Raw genomic sequence first — 24,210 nt, 5'->3', positions numbered from 1 at the left:
GCGAAGCGCGGCTCTTCTTCTATGAGGTACGCTCCCTTAGGAGAAACTCAATAGATATCATCTCTGTGTGCAAGCTTGTCTACATGCAGCTGCACAAATGGGCTGCATCAGCTCTAAAACGCCAGTGGGTAAGAGTTGTTTTTAATTTGTTCTGCCTAACACGCACGGAAGGCTGACACTTAATTTTTTGCTGCAACCTTTTGCGTTAGGCGCAGCGAAAGAGGAGCTTGTGCGGCATATGCTTGCACCCAAAATGGGACACCATCACATGCTTAGTTTGACTTTCATTTGTTCCATGCAACATTTTCATGAGAACATACTGTACAGTGTTGTGTGCTTTTCTTGAGCGGGGTGTCGGGGACGTGTTCAAGGGGGCTGCCGTCTGCAGCCTCAAGCATCGCGATGTTTGCTAGAGTTGCAAGAAGCTTTTATAGCTTGCACGCCTGTGAGAGGCAGAGAACCCCCCGAGCTGCTCATGACATCACAGAGAGATGCTCCTTGAAATACTTTTTACTGTGGTGACGTGAAGACTTGAGCAGACACGATGGTGCTGAGTGCGCTGACCCACTTAAATTGTAAGGTAGGACACATTTTGCAACCGCTCGCTCAGTAATCTCATCAAGATTTTCCACAAATGATGGGGCGATGGATCATTTGTTGCCGACTCACAGGCTTCCGGTTGCTTCTCGATTGTTTACACATTTTCTTTGCCTTGGTTTATGTTCAGTCCATGGGAACCGGTGTTTGTCTCCCACTTCAATTCTTCCACATTCATCCACCACCCCCGCGTCTATACACCATCCTTCATTATTTGTAATGTACCTGTAATGAGCGACCTGCTGACGTGAGGTTTACCCACCGTGCTTCCCTCTACTTATAAAAAATGATTGCATAATATATCACTTAATGATTACGATACCTTCTCGGCGTCATAGCCCAGTATGCACACGTCAGTTTCCACCTGTTTCACTTATTCTCCTACAGACCTATACGTACTATAAGGAAAAATGACACTTTAGGGTATTGACCTAATTGTTTGGCAGCGATGATGATGATAGCGGCGTGTGTGTGTGCATGCGCGCGCTTGTGCGCGTGTGTGTGTTCGTGCATGTGCGAGATAGATTGAGACGGTGAAGCAGCGAGGTCTCTGCAGTTTCCACGACAACGGGATGTACAGAGATGTGTGTGTGTGTGTGTGTGTGTGTATGTGTTTGTGGGAACTGTTTTCTTAAAGTAAATAGACCCAGCCAGACAGAATATTACAATAATAAATAATACAAATTCAGAAATGGAGTGATTGCTAAGAGATGTCATATTAAAAGGCAATAAGACATGAAGTTATGTTTTTATTTTTCACATTATGAGCTATGATTGTAGTCCCTAGATATCATCATACATTCCTTAGAGCAGGGGTCACAATTTGGTGCTCGCTGGAACCCCACCAATGACCACGAGTAGCTCGCGGTCATGTTGCAAAAATAGCTAAACCAGTAGCGAGACATTGTGATTTCTTAGGAATGTTGTAGAAGTGATCATTTGAAAATAATCTTAATTACTGTGAGAAATCATTAATGTGATGGGTTTCTTGACAAAAATGAATAACTTAAAAAAATGCCTTGTATTGTATTCTATTGTTTGTGCATTGCTCATCAGAGAAAAGACAGATCTGGGCTCATAATGTGACTGATTTAGAGTATTAATGTTAATGACCGGCATTGGATTATGTTGCTTTACAAGATAATCCCTGCGAGTGCATATTGCTTTCATTTGGAGCCGATCAGCTCTCACTGGATTGACTTTTGCCAGTGCCATTTACATTGATTTATTCTGACACATCAGCACACACAGACAGGCTCCTCCATAACACAAACCTAAATACAGTAAAATGCTTGCAAAGATGTCACCTCCTGAAACAAAAAGGCAGCATTCACAACGGTGGCCTAGATTAAACGATACAATATACCCCACCACCTGATCTCATCACACCCAATTAAATGGCACATATTGAATTCTGCTCGGGGGCAACTTGAGCTTAGGTCTTTGACCCATGGCGCGGGATGGGTCTAGATGTTGGACTCAATATATGAGATGGATGCTGCAGACTAATGGAACAAGTTGTTTTTTTTCAAAACAAGAAATGTCGGGTGGGGACTGGGAAAAAGGAGCCAGGCTCTGACATTTAGAGGCTCACCTAATCTTGTTTTGCAAATCCGATTTGAAGCATAGCGAGCACACCCAGTAACGTGTGGTGTCACATGGGGGCAGTGAGGCAGTGTCGGTATGTTACTGGTTGGGGGTTTTCAGGCGATGTGGACTTGCCCCACACACGTGTGCACGTACACACACATACACGCACACGCAGGCAGGACTGTGCCCTCGAGCCAACTAGTCACAAGTCTGCCAAGCTGTGATGTGAGCCAAGCTAAATTTTGCGAACAGGTGATGTTTCCTTCCGGGGTTGGGGTGCAGTTACAATCTGTCTATGTAATCCCGTTGCGCTGTGTTCATGACATGTATGGCAATTCTGTATTAAGAAACGGGAAGATAAAATTGCATAATCCTTCCGTAGTGTCCTATTCTCATTCTTTGTCTCTTCCATTATGCGCTACACATGCTCCATCTTCACCCACCACCCGCCGCCACGAGAAAATCTCATGAAATATCAAACGGATTTTGGGCTGCTGCCAGGGTGTCACCTGCATGACATGGCATGGCTGTTAAGTGCATGGAGGAAGCCTTGAAACCTCCTCACAGGTCCTTATTATCTCAATGCAAGTCAATCCCAAAATCTTCTACTTAAAATGTTAATTTCCACTATGGCTGGTCACTGTATTGAGAGACAGAATTCTCACATTGCAAAAGGCATGGCCCAGCATGGTGATGGTTGGACCACAAATAAGTCTTGTGGAAAACTTTTGTTTACATACATCACATGTAGGTGCATTGCAGTCATATTCCACGGTGATGTGCAAAAGTCTTAGCTTTGTTATCTAAATGACGTTCTTCCACAAGACATTTTGGAAATATAGGTATTATAGATTTAAATCTATAGATTTAAAGATCTAGATTTAGATCTAGATGTAATCTAACAAAAAATTGATGTTGAAAATACCTTTTAGAAGCATTCACCTCAACAAAATGGTGATTAAGTCAGGTTAGGTAGTTTTATGTTTTATAAAACAATACAAACAAAAAAGAGTCAGAAAAGACACTAATTGTAAAAGTGATATAAATACATAAACAATAAGAGGTAACATAATGAAAAAACATATGTGCAATAAAGTGGTTGGTTTCAAGCCCACGTGAACTCGGAAATAACCTGTTAGTTAAAAAAATAAGCACAAATGTAGCACAAAATTACTTTGCTTTCATTAACAGCTCGGCCTTGATCTTGAATGGGCTTTTGAATGAGAGTTAAATATAAACTCATAGAGTACCTGAAACAACACATCCTATGTGGCCTAAGACTTCTGCACAGTGTTGTATGGAGAAGCAGCTGAATATAAATTTTATTCACACGACTGTGGTATCTTAAAAACCAGACGTATGTTGTGGCCCTACTGTGAGTTTTAATGTCTTTGGACTTTCTTCCTTCTGACAGTGGCAGTTGATGGTACGTTACGCGTGGACTGGAGCCCGTCAAGCTCCCTGTCTGAACTTGCGATATTGGGGAGTACGCAAACCCGCCTGGTGCGCAGACTGATTCTGTCAGCACCTTTGGGTGCACTGGACTTCAGCCAGGTGCTCTTTTTATACACTATGACACTTGAGTCAGCTGTTTTAAAGCAGTCCGGTCAAGTAAGATTAGAAAACAACAACAGAATGAACTGCAAACGACAAGTGTTTATTATTTAGAAGCCAATTAGAGTTCTATCATCTGTCCCAACATCCATCATCCGTCCATCCGTCCATCCGTCCATCCACTTGCACATGCAAACTCCTTCCCCAATCTTTCTCTGGATCGTGGAAAATCAGGGTTTTGGCTATTCAAAAAGCAGCATGACATCTCCTCGGGGTATATGACACATCTCCTCCAGATTATCCTTTGTCTGATCTGTTCGCTCCAGTGTGGCACAAGGGGCTTATCAGACCTCCAGGCTGCGGTTGAAACCGTCACAACCTTGGAATCCCCCCTCCTCTTAAGCTTACAGAACCCATCTAACAGATACATTTGCTCTTGTTTATTTGGTTTATCTGGTACGGTAGTTTGCCTGATACATTGATGCGTTGTTGTCTCTCCCTCTCTAGCGTCACGTGAAGTTACTGTTCATATAGCTTGTGTTCTTGTACATAGAAAGATAATTCATGCACTTGATATCACTTCATATGATTCACATGACATAAGTTCAGATAAAATCCAAAGCGTCAATTGCAGGAATATACTGTAATTATGTAAGAATTTATCTGTCTAGGATGATTGCATTTAGCTTGTTACTTTGGAGGCACAGTGGACAAAGGATGATTGCGTTTAGCTTGTTACTTTGGAAGCACGGTGGACAAATTGTCATTGTTTCATCGCAAAAGGCGACATGGCTGCAGCTGAACTGCACGCCTTTACGTAATCACGCTCAGGAATACGACAATAAAATAGTGCGTCGACTGAATTGAATAAAAAAAGGGTGACATCTGCAGCCGAGCTTACTTGTTAGTCATAGAATTAGAAAAACAGTTGTTAAAATCTTTACCATTTTAGCCATTGGGCCTAAAACCCAGAAACCTTATTTAGTTTTTATTTTGCTGTTATATCTACAACGTTGTCAGCAATTCAAAATTCAACTAGTGGCTGACGGCCAACTAAACTAATTGCAGAACACTGCAGACTGCGCTGACAGCTCAGTTGGGCTCGGCCGTGTTGCTCAGTGGGTGGTGAACCTAAAGGGCAGCACATGAAGGCAACTCTATATTCTATGTGTGCCGACGCAATCTGCATCTATTCCAGGTCAAACCGTTCAAACGGTTTTGACCCATATTGAGTTTCAATAGTCAGTCACCTCTGCATGTGGTCTCTGGTGCCATTCTGTCTGGTCCTCACGTGAAAGCTGGTTGGACCATAAGTGACAGATGAATGATCTTGTCACCACCTGATACTGATACTCTCTTTGTGGGCTTTTGTGTGCTGGCTCATTCCGGAAACAAACAATCTCTCCTCCTGACAACAAAGAGAAGTGTCCAATTTTTTTTTTTTTTTTTTGTGCCCCTGTAATTTTTTTTTATGGTAGCTCAAGTTGCATTGTAGCAATTGTGGCACACAGGGAGCTTTACCTGGGCTTTTGTATATTCGGATAGAATGACCTACATTTATTTGATAGAATGTCCTACATCTAGCTGGCACTGTTTTCTGTCATTGAAGAATGACAGATGTTGTCCATTCATGATAGGAAACTCATTCAAACATAGACTGTGGAGCATCAAAAGCAATTGTTGGTTTAGTATCTTGAACAGAAAAATTGGGATTTGCACCACCAACCTTAAATGACCCCTAAATGCAACCCCTTTTTCTGAGCTACAAAAAATGCTGATTGTGTAAAATGAAAAACTAAATCAACAATTTGAAAGGTATGGTTACTTAATAAATCTTTTGTTATTAATGCAAAAATCTAATAATCGTTGGTGCATATGTTTGGAAGAAAAGCATGCTTTACTGCCTTTCATAGTGGATTCAGACAATACATTTTTTCAATCAAATACTCCAATGGCATTGAAAATCCTATATGTTTGCAGATTTCAATGCGCTTCTATAAACCCTTGTGCCCCTTACCTTGTTTTTCATTTCATTCCTCATTTATTTTGCCTTTATTTTGTATTTCTTCATTTTAGACCTGGGTTATTTGAAACTCCATGAGCAGGCCAGAAAGTGTCCTCCAGTTTTGGAATGACTCTTATTTCTAGAGACCTCGGTATGATCAATTGACTTCAAATAAAACAGACAAACTGTGAAACTGTGTTTCCTCCCGAGTCATCACAGGGAGCAGTCAGCTCTGTTACATTCACACTGAGTTGAATTACTGACTCGACTAAACCCCTCTGAGTCACGCTGTTTTCTCATCCTTACAGGTGAATGTTGATGACACCATTGAAATGTTACCAAAATCAAGGCGAGCTTTGACCATTCAAGAGATTGCGGCATTGGCACGATCCTCCCTGCATGGTGAGTTCAATGGAGCTTCTCCACAAACAGACACACTAAAAGGCCTAATCATCATTTTGTGTAATACACTGATGTCTTTCTTGACATCCCACACAATGGTTTTACCAACAGCTTCTTTCCTCCTTTTTCCCGAAAACCTTTGACAATTTACAAACTGCATCTTAACATCATTTTAATTTGATGGTCCTATTTCATCTCCGAACATTTTGTTGATTATGTTGACGATACAAAACAAAAAACAATGCACTAACATAAACCTTAATGTTTTCCGCACAGGTATTTCCCAGGTTGTGAAGGATCATGTGACAAAGCCCACAGCCATGGCACAGGGCAGAGTCGCCCACCTCATCGAGTGGAAGGGATGGTGTAAACCAATGGAAACACCTGCGGCCCTGGAATCGGACTTTAATTCTTATTCTGATCTCACCGAGGGAGAGCAGGAGGCGCGCTTTGCTGCTGGTAAGAATTAGTTTGTGGTTATACAGTCTTCTATGCCATCATCATTTTTTTTCAATATGAATGCAGCATGACTGAGCTTTTCAAAAGGATCTCAATGGCTTGCAATATTAGTCGAAGGATAGCTTAAGAACATGTACTACTTTCGTATCTATAAGTTATGTATGAGTCCACTAGTAAGATTTAAATGGAATATGTCCCCAAAGGCCGTGCTAATAACATAATTATTACTCCCTAGTTTTAAATCCCAGTGGGGACCAACACTTTCCATGTCTGACTCTTCAAACTGAACCAGAGCAGCATTACAGATCCTACCTGACTCTTTAGAATAAATCCGTAAGCACTAATCCTTCATGTCACCTTTTCAGTGAACAGCATCTACTTGGCTGTTGCCATGTAAGCAGTCTGCAAATGCGCAGCACGCAATCTTGTGTTGTCCACAGCTACAGAGTCATGTCATCATCAAAAACGACCAAAAACCCTGAGTCAGGATCTGTTAGTTTGCCTGAAATATTGTCATCAAAGTCCAACAAGTCGAATCAAAATAACAATATATTTAATTACTGTGTGCAATGTCAGACATTATCAGTCAAACAAATTGACATTCATTTATTTCCATGAATTATTTTCCTTCTTTTATTTCCCCTTGATTTCCTCCTAGCTGAATTCATTATGCCCAATCCTCTTTTTACTCCACTCCGATATCTCTTAGAACCCTCTATTTATTTATCTCATCCTTTCATCCGTTTTTCACCTCGTCTCCGCTGCCAGTCTCTGGCTCGCTCCCCGCAATGCAGACTCTCAAGGTTAATTTGCTCAGTAAGGTTTTGCTCGTGGTGTGTCCCACTGTGACTGAGCGCTTTTTCCCAATCTTTTTTTTCCTTTCTCGTTTGGCTTACAAGTCACAAGACTTCTCTTGTTTTCACTTGTGTTTGTATCCTTTAAGGGTACAAATGATGGAAAATGGACTATTTAACTGCTGATCTACAAATAGGGCCTCTGGAGTTCCTGCCTACACATAAAGTGTATAATTACACAACTGAAGTTTTTATTGGGGCACTCCGTTTCTCCCCCCATTCTGCACATTAGGGCCACTGGAAAGTCGCAGTTATCTTTAGAGTGTAATATAAGAGTTCATCCTTGTTTGTCTATATTTGCCCTGAGATTGGCTTGTGACCACTTCCGAGTGTACATTGCCTCTCATCTAAAGGCTGCTGAGATAGGCTCCAGCACAGCTGTGACCCCCTTGTGAGGATAAGCTGTATGAAAGGATGTACTGGAGAACTCCAGACACAATTATTTCTATATACACTGTAAACAAGTCAATTTTCTCGTTCTTGATATTTTTGTCTTCATATTTTTTTATTATATTTCATCTTATTTTATTTTATTTAAGTCTCGGAGTACAATCAAGAATCTTCAAATTCAACTTAAAATATTGCCTGCACACAGGTAACAGCAAATACAGATTTTATTTTATTTATTTATGTTTTTATTTTCCTTCCATTATAAATGATGTTTCACCTAACTGAAAGCAAATATGCCCCTCCAATAAAGGTAAAATTAAATGTTGTTTTCATAAGGTTCAAATGACTCTTTGTGGGTCTGTACAGCAAATATTTGGATACTGTTAATAATCAAAGTCACGCAGAAGAGAATAAAACAGGAGCCGCTGAGTCCTGTTATCTTGTCAACAGTCCACTTGTAGCCTGGTGATGGTGTCGCCGTGGGTGGCTGGACACACTGCGTAAATGTCAGTGAGCATGTAGGTGTGTTTTGTGTGAAGTGTGAGTATGTTTGTGTGAAATGGAAAACATGATTGCAGGAGTTGTAGGCGGACTAAGAACTATGAGTTTCTTTTTGCACGTTTTTGCTTTTTAATCCTTTGGAACGCTTCACGTTGCATGTTTATGTAACAGTGTGCACTCTATGTGACAACGACTGTATGACCGAGTATGTTTGTGTGTGTTGGTCCGCCTCGATGGCCGTGCCAGAGAGGGCGAGCCAGAGAGCTAATCTGTGAAAGTACAAACGCGTGCTTCGTCTGCAGATTGGTGGGGCACCTCTGTCTTCCAGTTTCTAGTGCAAATTTGTGGAGCAATGCAGAGGAAGTGCATGTGGCCTCCCTGTTTGAGGGGCAGACTGTAAAAACACAGTGGACACTTCAGGTATACCAGAATTGGAAATATGGCCCACTTATGTAGCAAAAAACACCTCTCATTTGGGTCAGGTGAATGCAAGTATACCATTTTTGAGTTTCAGTATTTCTAATAAGTTTAAGAAACAGTGTCCTATAATTAGGATTGTTGGAATTTTCAAGCTAAAGCTGTTTCTTAATATTGGATTTGCAACTGAATCTAACGACTAACGACACACATACACAAGAGAGAATCAACACAGCGGACTTGAAGAAAAATCAGAGGCAAACTTAAAAGGCTAAGGAATGAATGCTACAGATAAAAAGAAACATTTCTTTCTGGAGAGGTATTCTCTGTGGATGCAAGAGGAACGAGGAGAAAGCTGGAATAAAAAAGAAACACTTTATACGAATGCAGAGACTTAATTGAGAACCAAGGTAGCAGGCTGGTACATATTGACGAGGCGGTAGAAAAGAAATGAGGTGCAGGCCGTGTTGATTTATCGAGAGATCGGGCGATGTGTAGATGCAAGTAGAATTGCAGCAGACATGGTGGAGTAACGAGACGTGAAATGCCAGCAAATGGAGGTACCGGGAAAGATAGCAGAAAGGCATGATGGCGCAGAGAATTCGGAATATTTCGACCAGTCACAAAAAGACAAAGACGGTCTTGGAGATGCGAGGGATAAGGCAGCCAAACAAAAGAGAATCGTTTTATTAAGAGAGAGACAACTGGAAAAGTCACACCTTGTCGCTGATAGAAGAGGAGAATTGCAGAGGGGGGAAGAAGATTCACTTATGAACAAGTCTACTCTAACATAAACAATCAATTTAGAAACAGAGAGCCTGAAGATGAAGCTTCAAATTTGCTTCATGAACCAGTTGTATTTTTTGAGACCTCTAGATGGCACTCTGTTCACCTGAAAGAACACATACTTGAGCCCTTCTATAAATCAACAGTCCCATTTGTAAATTTGAGGTTTCATTGTCCCATCACTCGTAGACGCAAATAAATTGATTTAGCACACTCTGATCAAACCTGACAGCAGTTTTGCTTCTTGAAAGGCAGGTCACGCGGCAAATGGATTGTAATGTCCGTGTAAACATTTTTGAAATGCCAGAAAAAAGAAAAGTTCATCCTTTTAGCAATGATGATCTAAGGGCTTACTTTGAGCCAGTCACAAGGAGTTGACAAAACTCTTTTGAACTGCATTCCTTACAACTACGTCATTGCAGCATACTGCAGAAATTGCTGCTGGCTTGTTCCACAACAGTTTTTTAAGTGTGCTGTGTCAAATTTTAAATGCAATTTTAATGCTGGATGGGCAGATAAAGCTTTCCCCACACACTCGGGCTGAGTTAAATCGAACAAACTATGGCTTTTATGCAGTTGGTGGCTAACCCCAAAATTATTGGAGCAAAAAATTCATGTAACTTTCTCAAGTAATTATTTTCCACTAATTATTCCATTTCTATCATCTCAAATGTGATTTGGGGTTTAAAACTAAATTCGTCTCAGCTACTGGTCTTAAAGTACCTCCTAGGCTAGATACAGTCTGTCATTTTGGACAGGCACAGTTCAAAGTATGAAAATGTGTGGAATAAATACAATGCATTTTGTATTCATAATATTCTTGAATCACAAATGATATCTTTTCTACACAGCCACCTTGGTGTCTTTGTGTATATTTTCTCAAGTACTGCACACTCAGCAATAGAAAACACAAAGTGGACCCGCTAAATGACTGCAGGAGACAATCGTCCGTCCGACTTGATTAAGAATGACTATGCTTTGCTTCTACCGCTCATAATGAGCTGCATGACCATGTGTTTGTTCGTGTGCGGCGCTGACGTACATGTTGTTGTGTGTTTGCAGGTGTCGCGGAACAGTTCGCCATTGCTGAGGCTAAACTGAGGGCCTGGTCGTCAATAGATGGTGACGATTCCAATGATGACTCATACGATGAAGATTTTCTGCCTGCCAACGAGCCTGCTACACAAAGTACAGGTATTCGCGCACAAATGCACATTCGCAGACACACAATTCCAACCACACGCACACACACACACACACACACACACACGAGTTCACATAGATTTGGCTCTGACTGTCCTCGTCAGTGTCCATCCAGTTCTCTTTGTACAGGGTTCTCTGTCCCACTGCCCCACTTCTCATCTGCTTGCGACATTATTTTGCTCCTTTGAGTAATTTAATATCCTCTTGAAACTTTAATATGATTTCCTTTCCTGCAGTGGCAGTGTGTCATACGATGATGTGTGGCCATGGATATCTGTGCGTGTGTGTTTGTTTATTTAGCAAAGCTTTCATCTTGATTATGTTTAGCCACCAATAACTTGCAGGTCATAACAGCCAGCTCAGTGTTGCTCATGTCTCTTCCTCAAGACATTTTTGGCTTCTTGGCCTTTTGAGAAATGCCATCATTTCACTCATATATATATTTTTTTCGGAGAATCACAAGTATTTCTAGCTACTGCAGTTTTTCAATAACAAAATATTTTTGTCATGTATGGTCATGCAAAAGAACTTTAAAACTACAGCGATGAGCACATCAACAGTCTTGTAGCTGTATTCATGTTGTGAACATACGTGAAATAATGACGTTAAAGATGAGGAAATGGACAATAGCTGCTGGGAAATGACAATAGAGACCTTAAAGAGGTTATTTTGGAAAAATCTCAAAATTGCCTTTTTGATTAAAACAGTATTCTGGATTGGTTTTGTGCACAAAAATAGGTTGTTTTGTCAACTTTTGTTAGTCTAATTTTTAACCCAAATTTTCCTCTTTTTGAGCTCTTCTCTTCTTTATATGCCCAAAACCTGGTCCCTGTCCCCTAAGTTCTAAAATCCCATTCGTGCACCTGGTGATTTGTTTTCCTCTTTACTCCTGGTCATGCTTGCATTGTGTGTCTTTGCTTCCAGATGTGCCATCATATCCTCCCTACTTAAAGGACTTGATCCACAACCAGCTTTGTCAACACCTGGGCCTGCGTGGGGCGTCCTGCGAGGGAGGGGGCAGCGGGGAGCCGTCTCCCACGGCGGGCTCACCGGACACTCTCTGCTCCAGCCTGTGCAGCCTTGATGAACACCACCCACTTCTGCGCGACCTGAGCATCCACCGCGGAGCCCATGGCAACGCCGCCGAGCTAGCCGCTAAAATTCTGTCTGCGCTGCAGGGAGGAGAGGAGCTTCTTCTCGCCCGACTTCAGAGGGTGGGGCGGATGGGGCCCGGCGGGAGGGACTGCGCTTTCCACAGCCTAGGGGGGGGCGGGCATGGCATTGGACCTTGTGGCGGTCAGGAGTCTCCTGCGTATTCCGTGTCTTACTCAGAGACATATCTGTCCCCTGGGGAGGATGACGACACCCCCTGCAAAGACTACGAGGCAACCTTGTGCCAGGCGGAGGCCAACGGGGAGGAGTTCCCCCCGGATTACGCGCCCCGCAGGAGGATGTCTGACGTGGCCTCCTCAGGGGTCGTTTCGCTTGACGAGGACGAGGAGGAGGATGAAGAAACACTTCAGGCAGAGTCAAACCAATGACTCCTTCACCTCAGTGTCCCACCTCCCCCCTGCTCTTTGAAGTTCCTTTTTTACGCCCTCTCTCATGACACCGTTTGATCCATAAACTCCTCTTTTTCATGCGTCTTTGCCTTACTCACAACATTGGAACTCCATTTGATGTCCCTTAAAGTCTTTCCACGTGTCTTTGGGTTTTTTGTTTTTTTTTGCAAGCGTCCAAACAATCTTTTTTTCCGTGCGTGAGAAGTCGCATTCTAGACTTGCTATAGTAGCCATCGCTCAATTGAAGCTGTGGGTTCGATACTCGCGCCATTGCCTGCGCTGAAAACTGCAAAAAGAGAACACAGACAGAATGACTGAGTTCACAACTCCAAATTTGTTTTTGCATGTCTTTTGCAAATGCTGAAATGAATGGTTCGTCCTGAGCAAGGTGTGTAATCTCAGCTGCTCCGTATGACCCACCCTAACCCTGGCTCCCCACCCATAGATGAACCCTAACCCGCCCAATCCCACCTTTGCAAGAGACAAACGAGAGCATCCTTTTGGCATGGCTTGCTGAGTATGCCGATCTACCTGTCACTACCAATTATGAGCAAATGCTGGAATGTTTTTACAGTGACAGGACATATTATGAATTCTAAAAGAAATATGAAAAAACTGATTTGTCTCAAATAAGAGAGAAATGAAATGCTTTTTATTGTACTAGTTTTCTATCAGTCATCAGTTCATTATATCAAATGTCCTTGTGATTGATGGAATGGAATTCTGTGGATTCCTGCATGGAGGACACAACAACTTTTCTGATGTCTTATAAATACACACATACGCGCACACACACTGAGCAGCAGTGGCAAGAACAAATACAAAGAGAATGTTACTTAAGTGACTGCTGGTTGGAAGTGAAGTAGGCTGGCTGAAAAAGACAGAAAAGTCTTTTTTTCTGTGAAGGCATGACTTGCTTTGGAGATTTTCTATATTTTTGTATCCATTGTCTTGCTTTGATCTCTATGCCTATGCGGCGTGCCAGTGTATGTGGTTTCTTGCACGAAGCTATAATGTGGCTGTACATTTCTCATTTTCTTTGTTATCACTGTGTGATATCGTCTATACTGGGTAAAAAAAAAAAACAAATGTGAATATTTTTAATTTCAAGAGGATGCTGAGTCTTTTACAGCTATCGCCATTTGTCATAACGTTACTTTACAAACATCTTGAAATCTGTCTTTTCTTTAATGACTTCAGAAAAGCTTGGACTTTTTGATCGATTCTTTTTGCATCTTTCTGTGATTCACATGGGAGATCTGTTCAAGTCCCCCCTGAGGGACTCTCATTCATACAACTCAGGAAGTCCCATCAGACCACAGCATCAGTACATCCCACCAGCATGCATCAACGCCACTCTCACATCTCTCCTTTGGCTTGTGTGCGCGCGCAGCATATCTGTGTTTATTGGAAAGCCTTGTATGCTTGCTTAGTTTTTAATTTTGTGATTAGAATTATTTATAAATAATTAAAGCACACACAGATTTGGATTCCTTAGCCCCTTTTCAGTTGTTTAGGAAAGCCTCAATGTGTGAGTGTTTATGTGTGTAAGAATGTGAAGTTTTGAAAGATGTCAGCAAGTTCTTCAAACTTGCACGGTTGAATCCAATGATTCCCTTTAAACAATGTCTGGCAATGGACGTGGAACCTTTACTGGTGCTTGAGATTATAAAATATAAATTTAAATTAAGTAGATGATGTATAATGACTGAGATGGTTCACGTTGTCACGTCTGTGGATTGATAGTAAGAGACAGCAACAACTCAGGGGGAAACACTGAAGCGGTGCCTTTCATTCTTCACCTTTGACCTCCCAAGTTGCATCCTGATCATCACTGTCACCCCAGAGATCCCCAGAAACACCACTTTGCCCTTTTATTACAGTGCGCCAAAGTAGAAGAAAACAAGGTCAGCTGCTTTGGGAGTTCAGATTTCCTGTTGGATCTCATGCTGCTGTTGGACAGCGGGGCAGCGTTTTGACGTCATCGCCCTTTTCCATGACATTAAAAGTCGGCTGACGCGAGCGAGGCCAGGCTGTGCTTTTGCCCGGACATGAACGTAACCGCACTGCTGGGCCATCATCCTTCTAGCTCTATTTGTCAACTGTCCATCATATCCTTGTTTGTGTGTGTGTGCATGTGTTTGACATTCAATGTACTGCATTTTCTGGCTCATTTGTCTCATTTATTATACATTAAAAGACTGTCGTGTATGCTTGACAACTATTTGTCCTTACAATGATAAAATCAGGAGAACTTTCCCCGACACACAGGCACACACACACACGCACAGACGCACGTACACACAAACACATGCACACACACAACCACACAGCCAGCTTGATGCCCTCTCTGCTGTCTCTCCCCTGTCATTTCCTTCAGCCCCACCATATCTTTTCCTCCCACACTCCTTGTCTCCGTCCTTTCATCTTGACTGCCACTTGTTCTTTTCCTCATCCTCCTCTTCTCCTCCTTCTCCATCTAGGCCCACATGAGGCTCATTGTGGACTTCTAAATGCTACCTTTGCTGACAGGCAATTAGCCCACCATTTTAAAACCACCTGATAAAAAAAACTGCATCTCGGTATCTCATGGTTGTCAGTGTGTATTCCCTTTGTCTTTTTCCTCTTCCTATTCAAGTGGTTTGTGGGAAAAGTGATGTTGTGATCAATGGGCATTGATGTTCCAGAGACAGTCAGACACATTACTTTCTTTGAGGGCCCTTCAACCCTGAAACCCCAGTCCACTGTAGAAACTGAATGTACAAAATGAATAGAGAGGTCCTGATCCATGGAACAGAGACAGAGAAACAGGGTATAAGCAAGTTATTGAAATCCGATTGAATGTACTGTGACATCTTCATCCTCTCAGTACATCACACCTACAGCTCCCTCAGAAATCTCAGCCTCCCTTTTTTTTTTAAACCACTTTCATTATTTGCCTCCTATTTTGGCTGAATGTAATTAAATATGAATATTGCCACCTTGGATTTGATAATAATAAGCTTGTTTGCTGCATCTGACATAAGTTAATAAAAGTATTGTTATTGTTCTTTGCAAAGAACTGTATGATGTGATCATTATTTTTAATGGTTCCGTGGCTAAATACACCTCATACAATCGTTCAGCTGCAACAGACACCCAACGTCAACAGAATAAGCAGCAGATTATGGATGGAATGTCGCTCATAGGTCAGCATTAGCAGTAGTGCGGAAAGCTCCATCAAATGTTTTATGCTCATGATTTGATAATAAATGTGCATCCATTCATACTAACCTTCACACTGTCACTGAGAAGGAACTTTACTCATGCTGCTTGCATTCAGGAAAGTGAACTACTAAACCGTCATTTGCGATGTCATTTGTTCATAACCAGCAATCAGCTATGGAAATCACAACACAATGCACGAGACTACAACTACTACTAGACCTTAGCTTGACTTGTGACTTCATTGCTGCAAGTTAGACCAGGACCCACCAGCTTTTGAGCCCTGCCTACCAAAATGGAGCCCACATACTGTTGTTGATAGGAAAGGGAAGGGAAATATCCCAGAACACAAATTGAATCTTGCGTTTAGGGTAAAATGGTTGAAAAGGAGTAAACAATGTAGCTGCTATATCAGAACAACAATCAGTTACAAAATACTAATCCAGATGGAATATTGTCAAACCCAGTGGAAGATGGAAAATATTAATAAATCACAAAGTCTGACTATGCTTAATGATAAACACGTATCACGTATACTGGATATGTTTAATTTTTTTACGGTACTGTGAACAAGTTGTGGACGACTGAACATTTTGGTGTTCCACATTGGACATAGTTTAAGGGTGATTACAACCTTTCCTGAAACTGCCCTCTTCAACACCCCCACAGAGTCCATACAAGTAGTCTAGGCCATAAAATCTGATGTGATTAGCTAATTGATATGGCGACATTATCATTATTCAGTTGTTACAAGGGCAAGGGACAGCCATCAGTGAGCAAGCACACTGTCAATGTGGACATATAGGAACATAGAGGTCAGTATATTTCATTTTTCCATGACATTATGGAAGTGAGCAGACCCATCCATTTGTTTGATTGGGAGGGAAAAGGAGATGTTATACCAGAGGATGAGATCATTTCAAAGCACAACACGCACACGTGCTTTGGTGATATAAGAATATTAAAATGAACTCAAATTATCTCCTGACAGGAAACCAGTCCATGGCGTTAAAAAAACGTTTTCAATCGGTGTACTGTATTGAAAACAATATCAGTAATATCATCAACTAATCAACTTTTGTTTGACTCAACTTTTGTCTCCTTCGGATTAACTCTGAAAAAAATCATTATGATTGACTTGTTTGCCCCTGGTGTAGATCTGGACCAATGAGTAAAAAATTGATGATTTTAAAAAACATTTTGTCCCTCTGGTCTTCTCCCAACTGTTTATTCCATCTGTTGTTTACAACAACAGTCTTTGTCTCTCTTGCTTGAGGCTCCCTTTGCACACTCACTGGAGGGCACGGACACACAACCACTAAAACTTTGCAAATGTTTGACAAAAACGAGATCGACCCATTTTTATTCTATATGTTGGACATCTGGGCTGCGATCCAACTAGTAAAGAAACATCTGAGTAAGACTGTCCATTTTTATTTTTGTGTACCTCATAAGTCATCAAATCTAATTAAAATTGTTTGTTTAGTTTGGATCTTGTTTGTTTCCCTTTTTGTCTGTGTTGTCGAGTAAATGTTTTACAATGTCGCTCTTGCACACTTGGTTCCGATTTGAAAAATCTCTTTCGAATAACTCTACGAAGTTGTCATTTAAAATAGATGACTATTCTTTTGGCTAAACACAAAACTATCATTTGTGGAGGAAAAAAATATCCATGCCTCTACTTTCTATCTTGTTTGGCCATAAGGGGCTTGGATGAGCTGGAGTCTCTCCCAGCAGCCTTTGGGCAACAGGTTGGGGACACTATGGCCACAATCTAGTCTCACCTCATCTAGCCCGTGGTCATTCTCCGCATCACAGTGTGACAAAGTATTATGAACTTTTTCAAATTATGCCGCATAAAGTGTAGCTTTAGTACCAAAGCTAACATTCGCTACACAATTCTCAACAGTAAATGTGTGAAAAAACAATGCAGATATTTATAATGTATGTACTGGTCAAAGGCCAATTATTTCATTTGCTTTTTCAGTTTTCTGGTAATCACCTTCTTTTCTCCTGGAGGAACTCCTTTCATTTATTTTCTGCCATTCCATTAGTCAGTAAGCACAATGTTCTTGCATTATTGATAAAGACTTAACGCTGTGGGGAGGGTCAGCCTAACGGATGATCTGACCCTTCCTTCCAGCATGCTATTTCTGCCCACATGCCAGAGGTATCATCTCGAGCCCGCTTAACTTTATCTAAGCTCTGTGCAGGCTTCAATGGAAGGAGGTCTATGTTTCTTATCAGTTTGTCCGTTAAATTCTTGACTCAAGTGGTCAGTCCGTTAGCCATCTATGGGTAAATGAAGACGCCTATGGAACCAGTGGTGTGCTCCAGTGACTTGCAATGCACCACTGCTTTATAAAGAAGCCACCCCAGTGATAGATCTTGTTTTTGGAGTGAGTCTGTGTTGCTGAGAAGAATCTGTGTTTGGCGCTATGGACTCACTTACTTCTTCAGGTCGTAGATCCTCTTCCTCCTATCGCTCCTCAGCCCGTTACAGCTCCAGTAGTTTTCGGTCAGAGAGCTCACGGGTCGGGTCAGGGGACTCCTTGGATGATCTTTTAGAGCCTTTTCTTGACTCGTCAAACTCATCCAGCTTGTTTTGTGAAGATGGCCAGGCCCCATTTAGTAGGCAAGGCAGAAACTCCTATGGACACAGTGGTAAGTCAGGTGAGGCTCACATATGCAATAGAACAGATTGAACACTGTCATTTCTAATGTATTAGACTGAAGTTAAAAACGAGACACAAAAAGGTTAATGGGGTGGTAACAAGGAGGACATTTCTATTACAAGGCTTTAATTGTAAATGCCACTGTTTTAGAACATTTGAGTCCAATAAAAATAGCCACTGAATGTTGGAGTGATGCTTGTTTGATTCCTGATAATTGTCAAGAGGCCATTAAGAAAAGGCACTGTCCAGACAACCCCTGTTCAGATATTCCAGCATGCTTGGTGCATCCAATGCTCTCTGACGTCACGGTCTGAAATTGTCCTTTATGTGGACTGCAACAAAATGCACAGCAATGTTTGAGTTAAATTTCTCCTTGAGGGATTATAATGAGTACACTAAATGTAATCAAAATAACCCTACCAATTACAGGGAGAAACCCAATAAAAAGCATTCAAAGCCACTCCATAACTATCAAGTGTTTTTATTTGCTGTTATTTCATTGTCACAGCTTTGCATAAAAATGGAAAATAAAACCAGAACTTTTCATTGGAAGGAAGCAGAGCTGTAGGAGGATGGAAGAGAAATAATGACCCAGAATGTCTGATTTTGAGCAAAAGGCTGCAGACCTCAACTGGTCCTCATAAAGAACTAATGGTGAGGAGAAAAGACAACTGGTGGTGTGGGGGTTGGGACAAAGAATGCAATACCAAACCCAGATTGAAACTCAGATGCCACCAGCAACATGATTATGGAGGGTTCCAACAGCTGATTAGGAAATCAGACACACTAAATTTACTGAAACATCGTGTTAACATTGTTCCTACAAAAATGAACCAGTCCGTGGGTGTGCTACATTGATAGGTGGTACAGAATATGATGCTATTACCTGTTAAATTGAACAGTCATGGAGTGCATATTTGGAAATACAAACAAATATATATATATATATATATATATATATATATATATATATATATATATATATATATATATCCTCTATCTTTCTAACCTAAGATAGAAAGAGGCCGATTATTTTATATATATATATATATATATATATATATATATATATATATATATATATATATATATAAAATAAAATCCTAATAATGAATTATACCGTAAATTTCGGACTATAAGCCGCTATTTTCTTCTCAAATTTTGAACACTGCAGTTTATAGTCTGGTGCGGCTTATATAGGTTTTTACATCAAACCTGTCACAACACATTATTTGGGACCTTGGGAAGGACTGCTGCAATTGCCCCTTTTTTCCTTTTCTTGGAAACTTAATTTGTATTATTTTTGGCTTGTTCCTATTCCAAAAAAGATCACATGGGTCTCATCAAACATTGCTTTCAGTAACTGTTGACAGTGGGCCACAAACAGGCGGCAGTTTTTAACACTTTTGGTCGACATGTACCTTCTCATATTTTGCAGCTCCAGTGGGTGGTGTTGTGCCTGTTTGTCAGACCGGCGCCGGAGGTGTGCAATGTGTAGGAGATAGCTACTATATGTCCGCCGATGTCAGCCAGTTTGAGCCGCATGACATTGTGGTAATGGCATATAGCCACCATGTCGTCATTCACGCTCAGAAGGTGTGTGTTCTCAAGCATTCATTTTGTGTCAAAGAAAAATTCTCATTGTGAAAGTATTCAATGAATGCCAGAGAGCCTTGTTTATTTTTGAACTGACTACACAGCGCAATGTGTTCTTTAGGTCATGGATGACGGAAGCATCAGTGCCACATTCACCAATAAGTCCCAATTCCCGAAGGACATGAACCCCCTTTCTGTCCGTGGGACCTTTAACAGTGACGGCATCCTGGTTGTGAGTGTCCGCCGAAACAACTCTACAGATGGGCGGGATCTTCTGGCTGTGCCTACATACTATCGCAGCGAAGCTCACCTTTGACCACAGACTCAAAGTTCAGCCTCGAGCTAAGCTTCTGTATTGAACTTGCATAACAATTCTTGTTCATTGTTATTCATTTTGCTTCTGCTGAGTAACTGGTGGATGTCTGATGACCAGCTACTATATACCTACCCTTTAAAAAGTGAATTAATTTGCCATTTTATCAATCATTTTTGCCACACTCATCGTGCTAGGCTATTCTTATGATAACTGTTGATTTTGAATTTTTACGAATTTTGGTAAAGGGGTGGGACTAGAGCGCCATAGAAAATGACATTATATTTTAGTGAGAAAACACATTGTGTGGATTGAAGATTATCTTTTTTTTTTTTTTTACCAATAATCTGCTTGCATTGGAGCACTGGTGCACATGATCCAATAAAAATGAAAACACTTAGCAGTGTCCCTTATTGATCGACACTTATTGATTGACACTTGCTGGAAGATACAACAAACATAAATAAATTAAAAAAGCAGTGACAAAAACATTGCAGGTTAAAATCTCATTTATTCATCCCTGATATACAAAAGTTATGCATTTTTCATTGTGAAAAATATCTCTTGACATTGCTCCGCTCTCTCTGGTTTGGCCCTACAGTATGTATTCCCCCGAAGAGCCCTAAAAAATGGATTCCTCAAAAATTGATGGACGGTTTTAAATCAAGATCCACTCTAATTTATGAATGAACCTTGATAAAAAAAAAAACGCTGCATCACTGTGTCAGTGTATCAACTAGCATCCATGCAACATAAATCACCAGAAGCTCTCCAGTATGAAACCAGACAGGGAAGGTTTCCCAAAGTTAATAAACATGGACATACGTCTTAGGGCAGATGCTTTAAACAACTAGTCTAAAATGAGTCTTTCCCTTGACAACTCAAGGAACAGTTGATTTGAGTCATGTCGTTAGAGCTGTTATTAAAGGTTTGGGGGGAAACCTTCACTTTCCAGTAATGAATCAAACATTGACATAAGCACATGGAGCTCACTTCCAATAAACATTAATCTTTTAAGTTTTTTTTTTTTTTTTTAAGTTTTCTTTACAAAAATAAGGTTATCTTTGCATTCATGTCAACAATCTAAAAGGGTGACGTGAGATGAATAACTGTTATTGCACGATTTGATTATCTACATGAAGATCAACCATAAGAAAACAAAACAATAAACAAAAAAAACAAAATAACAATCCCAAAGCACTGATCACTCCAAACAAATAAATACGCATCTAGCTCTGGATTCTTCTGTGTGGTGTTCAATGAAATGAATAGTTATTAAATGTTTATGACGGTAAGGCTGACAAAGCACGATATGATGCACGCACAAAATATAAGAAATATCTGGTTTAGTTCTTGTGATAGGCTGGTGAGGCACTGGTTGCTATGGCGCAACCCTTGGACAAGTTTCGATCACATCTAGAGCCAATTGTTATGATGTAAAGAGCACCAACACACACAGACACGCACACACACGTGTTGGTCCCTTTGACATGAGTTTCTCTTGACATCATGAATATTAAACGACGCCGCCATCTTGTTGGCCCCATTTCCTCTACTAAAAAGTTGAAATGTTTTGGACAATACATCATAAGACAGCAGAATAATAAAATAATCATCCACAATTTCATATAAAAATCCAAATCTCTTAGAATGAGAATAGTTGAATATTAATGATTGGTTAAGACATTAAATTATGATTTTATGTTGCAGTCATGATGTGGTATAAAAAAAGTTATGATCACAATCCTCACCTCCTTTAAAAACATCAGACTAGAAGTAAAGCTCATTGGATGGGAGGTGTGTGCAAGTCAAAATCGTGAATTCGATCTCATTACAAAACAACGCCGACTGTATTTTTCCTTTAGTGGCCGCCATGATTACACAACAAGCACAAAGCATTACACCCAAACCGTAGCAACATTTCCGCGGGCTCAGGAGTGGATATTATTCCCATCAGAGCTTTCCATTGAGCCCACATTAAATATTAAATACACATGAGTTATTGTCTGTCACGTCAGCCTCATTGCTGACCATGCTGTCATTAAAACGATGACGGCTCAAGTTTCACCAGTCAACTTTGCTGCTGATAACTGGAGTGATAATTTAGAAGCAGAGAAAGGTGAAATACCCATCTTTGAACTGATAATACTTCTTGATTTCATTTAGTACTTCAACCATGATTGCATTCATCAAACTGATTCTGCTCTTTATTTATCCTCGGGTAATGTGCAGGCCCCTGGATTCATGCATTAAATAGCTCTGGGGCTTCGAACAGTAATGGACGTTAGAAAATATGGTGATCAAAGACGGATTGATGAGGAGGCCTGAAGCAGCCGGTTGGGTAATGATAACTTGCATTTTACCGTCATCCATTTCCTGCCTGCTACTTGTTCTTTCCCTCCCTTGCGTCAGTCCTTCCTTCCATTACCGTCCTCTCAACCTTCTCTGATTGGTAAGAGCTATATTTAGATAAGCAGAAAACCTTGAGAACGTTGCCACTGCCATGTTTGTGTGTACCATATGTCTGTGGCTAAGGAGTGTACATTATTCAAATGGCTACAGGCCATTGGGCATGCCTGCTAGCGTTGTCCATAATCTTGGAGTGGTAAGAAGACAAACGATTAGCCTCTCCAGCGTGAAAAATAGTGCCATAACAAAGAAATAGTGCCTATTAAAACCACATTCATGAGGCAATAGAAAAAAAAAAAAACAGTGGAGTCACATTATGCAATCACCTTTCTTACAATACACACAATGGAGGACAAAATGGAAGACTGGTTGACTATTGTCCGGATAATATGAGCAACATGAACTACACAATGTCTGAGTAAGGAGATCCCTTTTTTTTCTTTAAAAGACTTCACTATGTGCAGAGCGGTGATCAGGTTGTCATGTGTTCTGCTCCCATGTGGAGTGTCTGCAATGGAGACTGCAAGTTTTCTCAAGAGTTTATGGCAACACGAAAAGACAATATGAGAAGAAGAGAGCGGCAGAGCAGTAGAACACTTTCCACTATTAAATATTGATCCGAAGCCCTGAGGAATTTGGCGATTACGGACCTTAGCACGTTCAAGTTTGACGGTTCTTTCAGCTATTTATGGGTATCACTGGGACTTTTCGTCAGACTCTGATGGGGTGCGTTCACCGGGCAGCGATGTGATGCTCTTTTGGCGGTCCCACAGCTTGTGGAGCTCAGTGGCCTCGTTTTCACTGCTGCTGGTGCCACTCTCCCGGAAACTGGCCAGGGGTGGGCGCACCTTCACGCCTTTCACCGTCACTGAGCCCTCGATTGCTTTGCGAAGCTGGATGGATAGGAAACAGAAGTAGAGATTAGGATCAGAGGGCAGCGTGTGCTAGAAAGTAAGGAAAATAAGGTCAGATTGACTTTTGATGTTGTCTACTGAAGATATTTGACAGAAATAATGGAGGAGGTGAAAGCCGAAGAACTCTTAGTAGATAAAGATGATGTCAAAAACATTGTGTTCCAAATGCTGCCAAAGAATGTTGAGGCTCAGTCTCGAAATACTTGGCAAAAGTAATATGTAGTAAGATGCTGTATTAGATTGAGACCCTTTCATTTATACTATGTTAACTTGTATTTTACATCACTTCAATTTGTATCAAGTGAGGTAAAAAAAGAGATATTTTTTTTTTTTTACTGTTTCAATTGCAAGTGTCAAATGACTCGAGTACACACAATACTACTACAGGTGCTTCTACCTTTCCCTAGTCTTTGCACGTAAATTATTTCAGGTTACTAATGCAAATTCTTTTACGTCAGATTAGTCAACTGGTTTAAAACTTATGACCACCTTGTTCAATAACTGATCTATGAGGGTGTTCATCAAATTCATAATCACAAAGTATGTGTCATTATTTAAGAATAAAACATCATGTCCTCATATCTACATCTGTGCGTCTCCACAGAATTTGACTACTCATCATTGGAAAGTTTCAAAGAGCAGAGAAAGCTTTCTGTCTTTACTGTTCTTTTCCCCCTCAATATACAGTAGTCACTGTTTAAATGTCACATAAATTGTCAAGCACTTCCTTTATTTAATTCCCTGCGACCTTTTCAATTTACTTTGTTATTATATTCTAG

The 24,210-nt window shown here is 40.8% G+C and overlaps 3 protein-coding genes across 4 annotated transcripts in view; 2 read left to right on the top strand and 1 right to left on the bottom strand.

Moving 5' to 3' along the window:
* Positions 1–97: 97 nt before the first annotated feature.
* fam131ab (family with sequence similarity 131 member Ab) lies at positions 98–12,299 on the top strand. The gene is made up of 6 exons (XM_085917028.1): positions 98–128; positions 3,602–3,741; positions 6,055–6,148; positions 6,425–6,607; positions 10,618–10,749; positions 11,683–12,299. Exons 1-6 carry the CDS (start codon positions 98–100, stop codon positions 12,297–12,299), a joined length of 1,197 nt encoding a protein of 398 aa, XP_085773154.1.
* Positions 12,300–17,962: 5,663 nt separating this feature from the next.
* On the top strand, positions 17,963–20,111 carry hspb12 (heat shock protein, alpha-crystallin-related, b12). The gene is made up of 3 exons (XM_085917124.1): positions 17,963–18,188; positions 19,638–19,795; positions 19,917–20,111. The coding sequence occupies exons 1-3, from the start codon at positions 17,963–17,965 to the stop codon at positions 20,109–20,111; spliced, it is 579 nt and encodes a 192-aa protein (XP_085773250.1).
* A 488-nt stretch (positions 20,112–20,599) lies between these two features.
* The window catches only part of LOC147054497 (chloride channel protein 2-like), a 61,437-nt gene continuing 57,826 nt past the window's right edge, over positions 20,600–24,210 (bottom strand). For both annotated transcript variants that reach the window (XM_085916565.1, XM_085916566.1), the window contains one exon: positions 20,600–23,410. In XM_085916565.1, the coding sequence (XP_085772691.1) occupies positions 23,213–23,410 (198 nt within the window). In that variant the 3' untranslated portion in view covers positions 20,600–23,212. The remainder of the gene's footprint in view (positions 23,411–24,210) is intronic.

The sequence above is a fragment of the Syngnathus leptorhynchus genome, chromosome 7 (assembly GCF_054491065.1).
Source record: "Syngnathus leptorhynchus isolate UIUO chromosome 7, UIUO_Slep, whole genome shotgun sequence".
Classification (NCBI taxonomy): Eukaryota; Metazoa; Chordata; class Actinopteri; order Syngnathiformes; family Syngnathidae; genus Syngnathus; species Syngnathus leptorhynchus.
This window is presented reverse-complemented; position numbering and strand designations above follow the sequence as displayed.

Bases quoted from the DNA above. Each gene is read 5' to 3' on its own strand.
- hspb12 (XM_085917124.1), top strand. From the start codon at position 17,963: ATGGACTCACTTACTTCTTCAGGTCGTAGATCCTCTTCCTCCTATCGC. The intron at 18,189-19,637 runs GTAAGTCAGGTG...CATATTTTGCAG, and splicing joins AAACTCCTATGGACACAGTG to CTCCAGTGGGTGGTGTTGTG. The intron at 19,796-19,916 runs GTGTGTGTTCTC...TGTGTTCTTTAG, and splicing joins TCGTCATTCACGCTCAGAAG to GTCATGGATGACGGAAGCAT.
- fam131ab (XM_085917028.1), top strand. From the start codon at position 98: ATGGGCTGCATCAGCTCTAAAACGCCAGTGG. The intron at 129-3,601 runs GTAAGAGTTGTT...TCCTTCTGACAG, and splicing joins CAGCTCTAAAACGCCAGTGG to TGGCAGTTGATGGTACGTTA. The intron at 10,750-11,682 runs GTATTCGCGCAC...CTTTGCTTCCAG, and splicing joins GCCTGCTACACAAAGTACAG to ATGTGCCATCATATCCTCCC.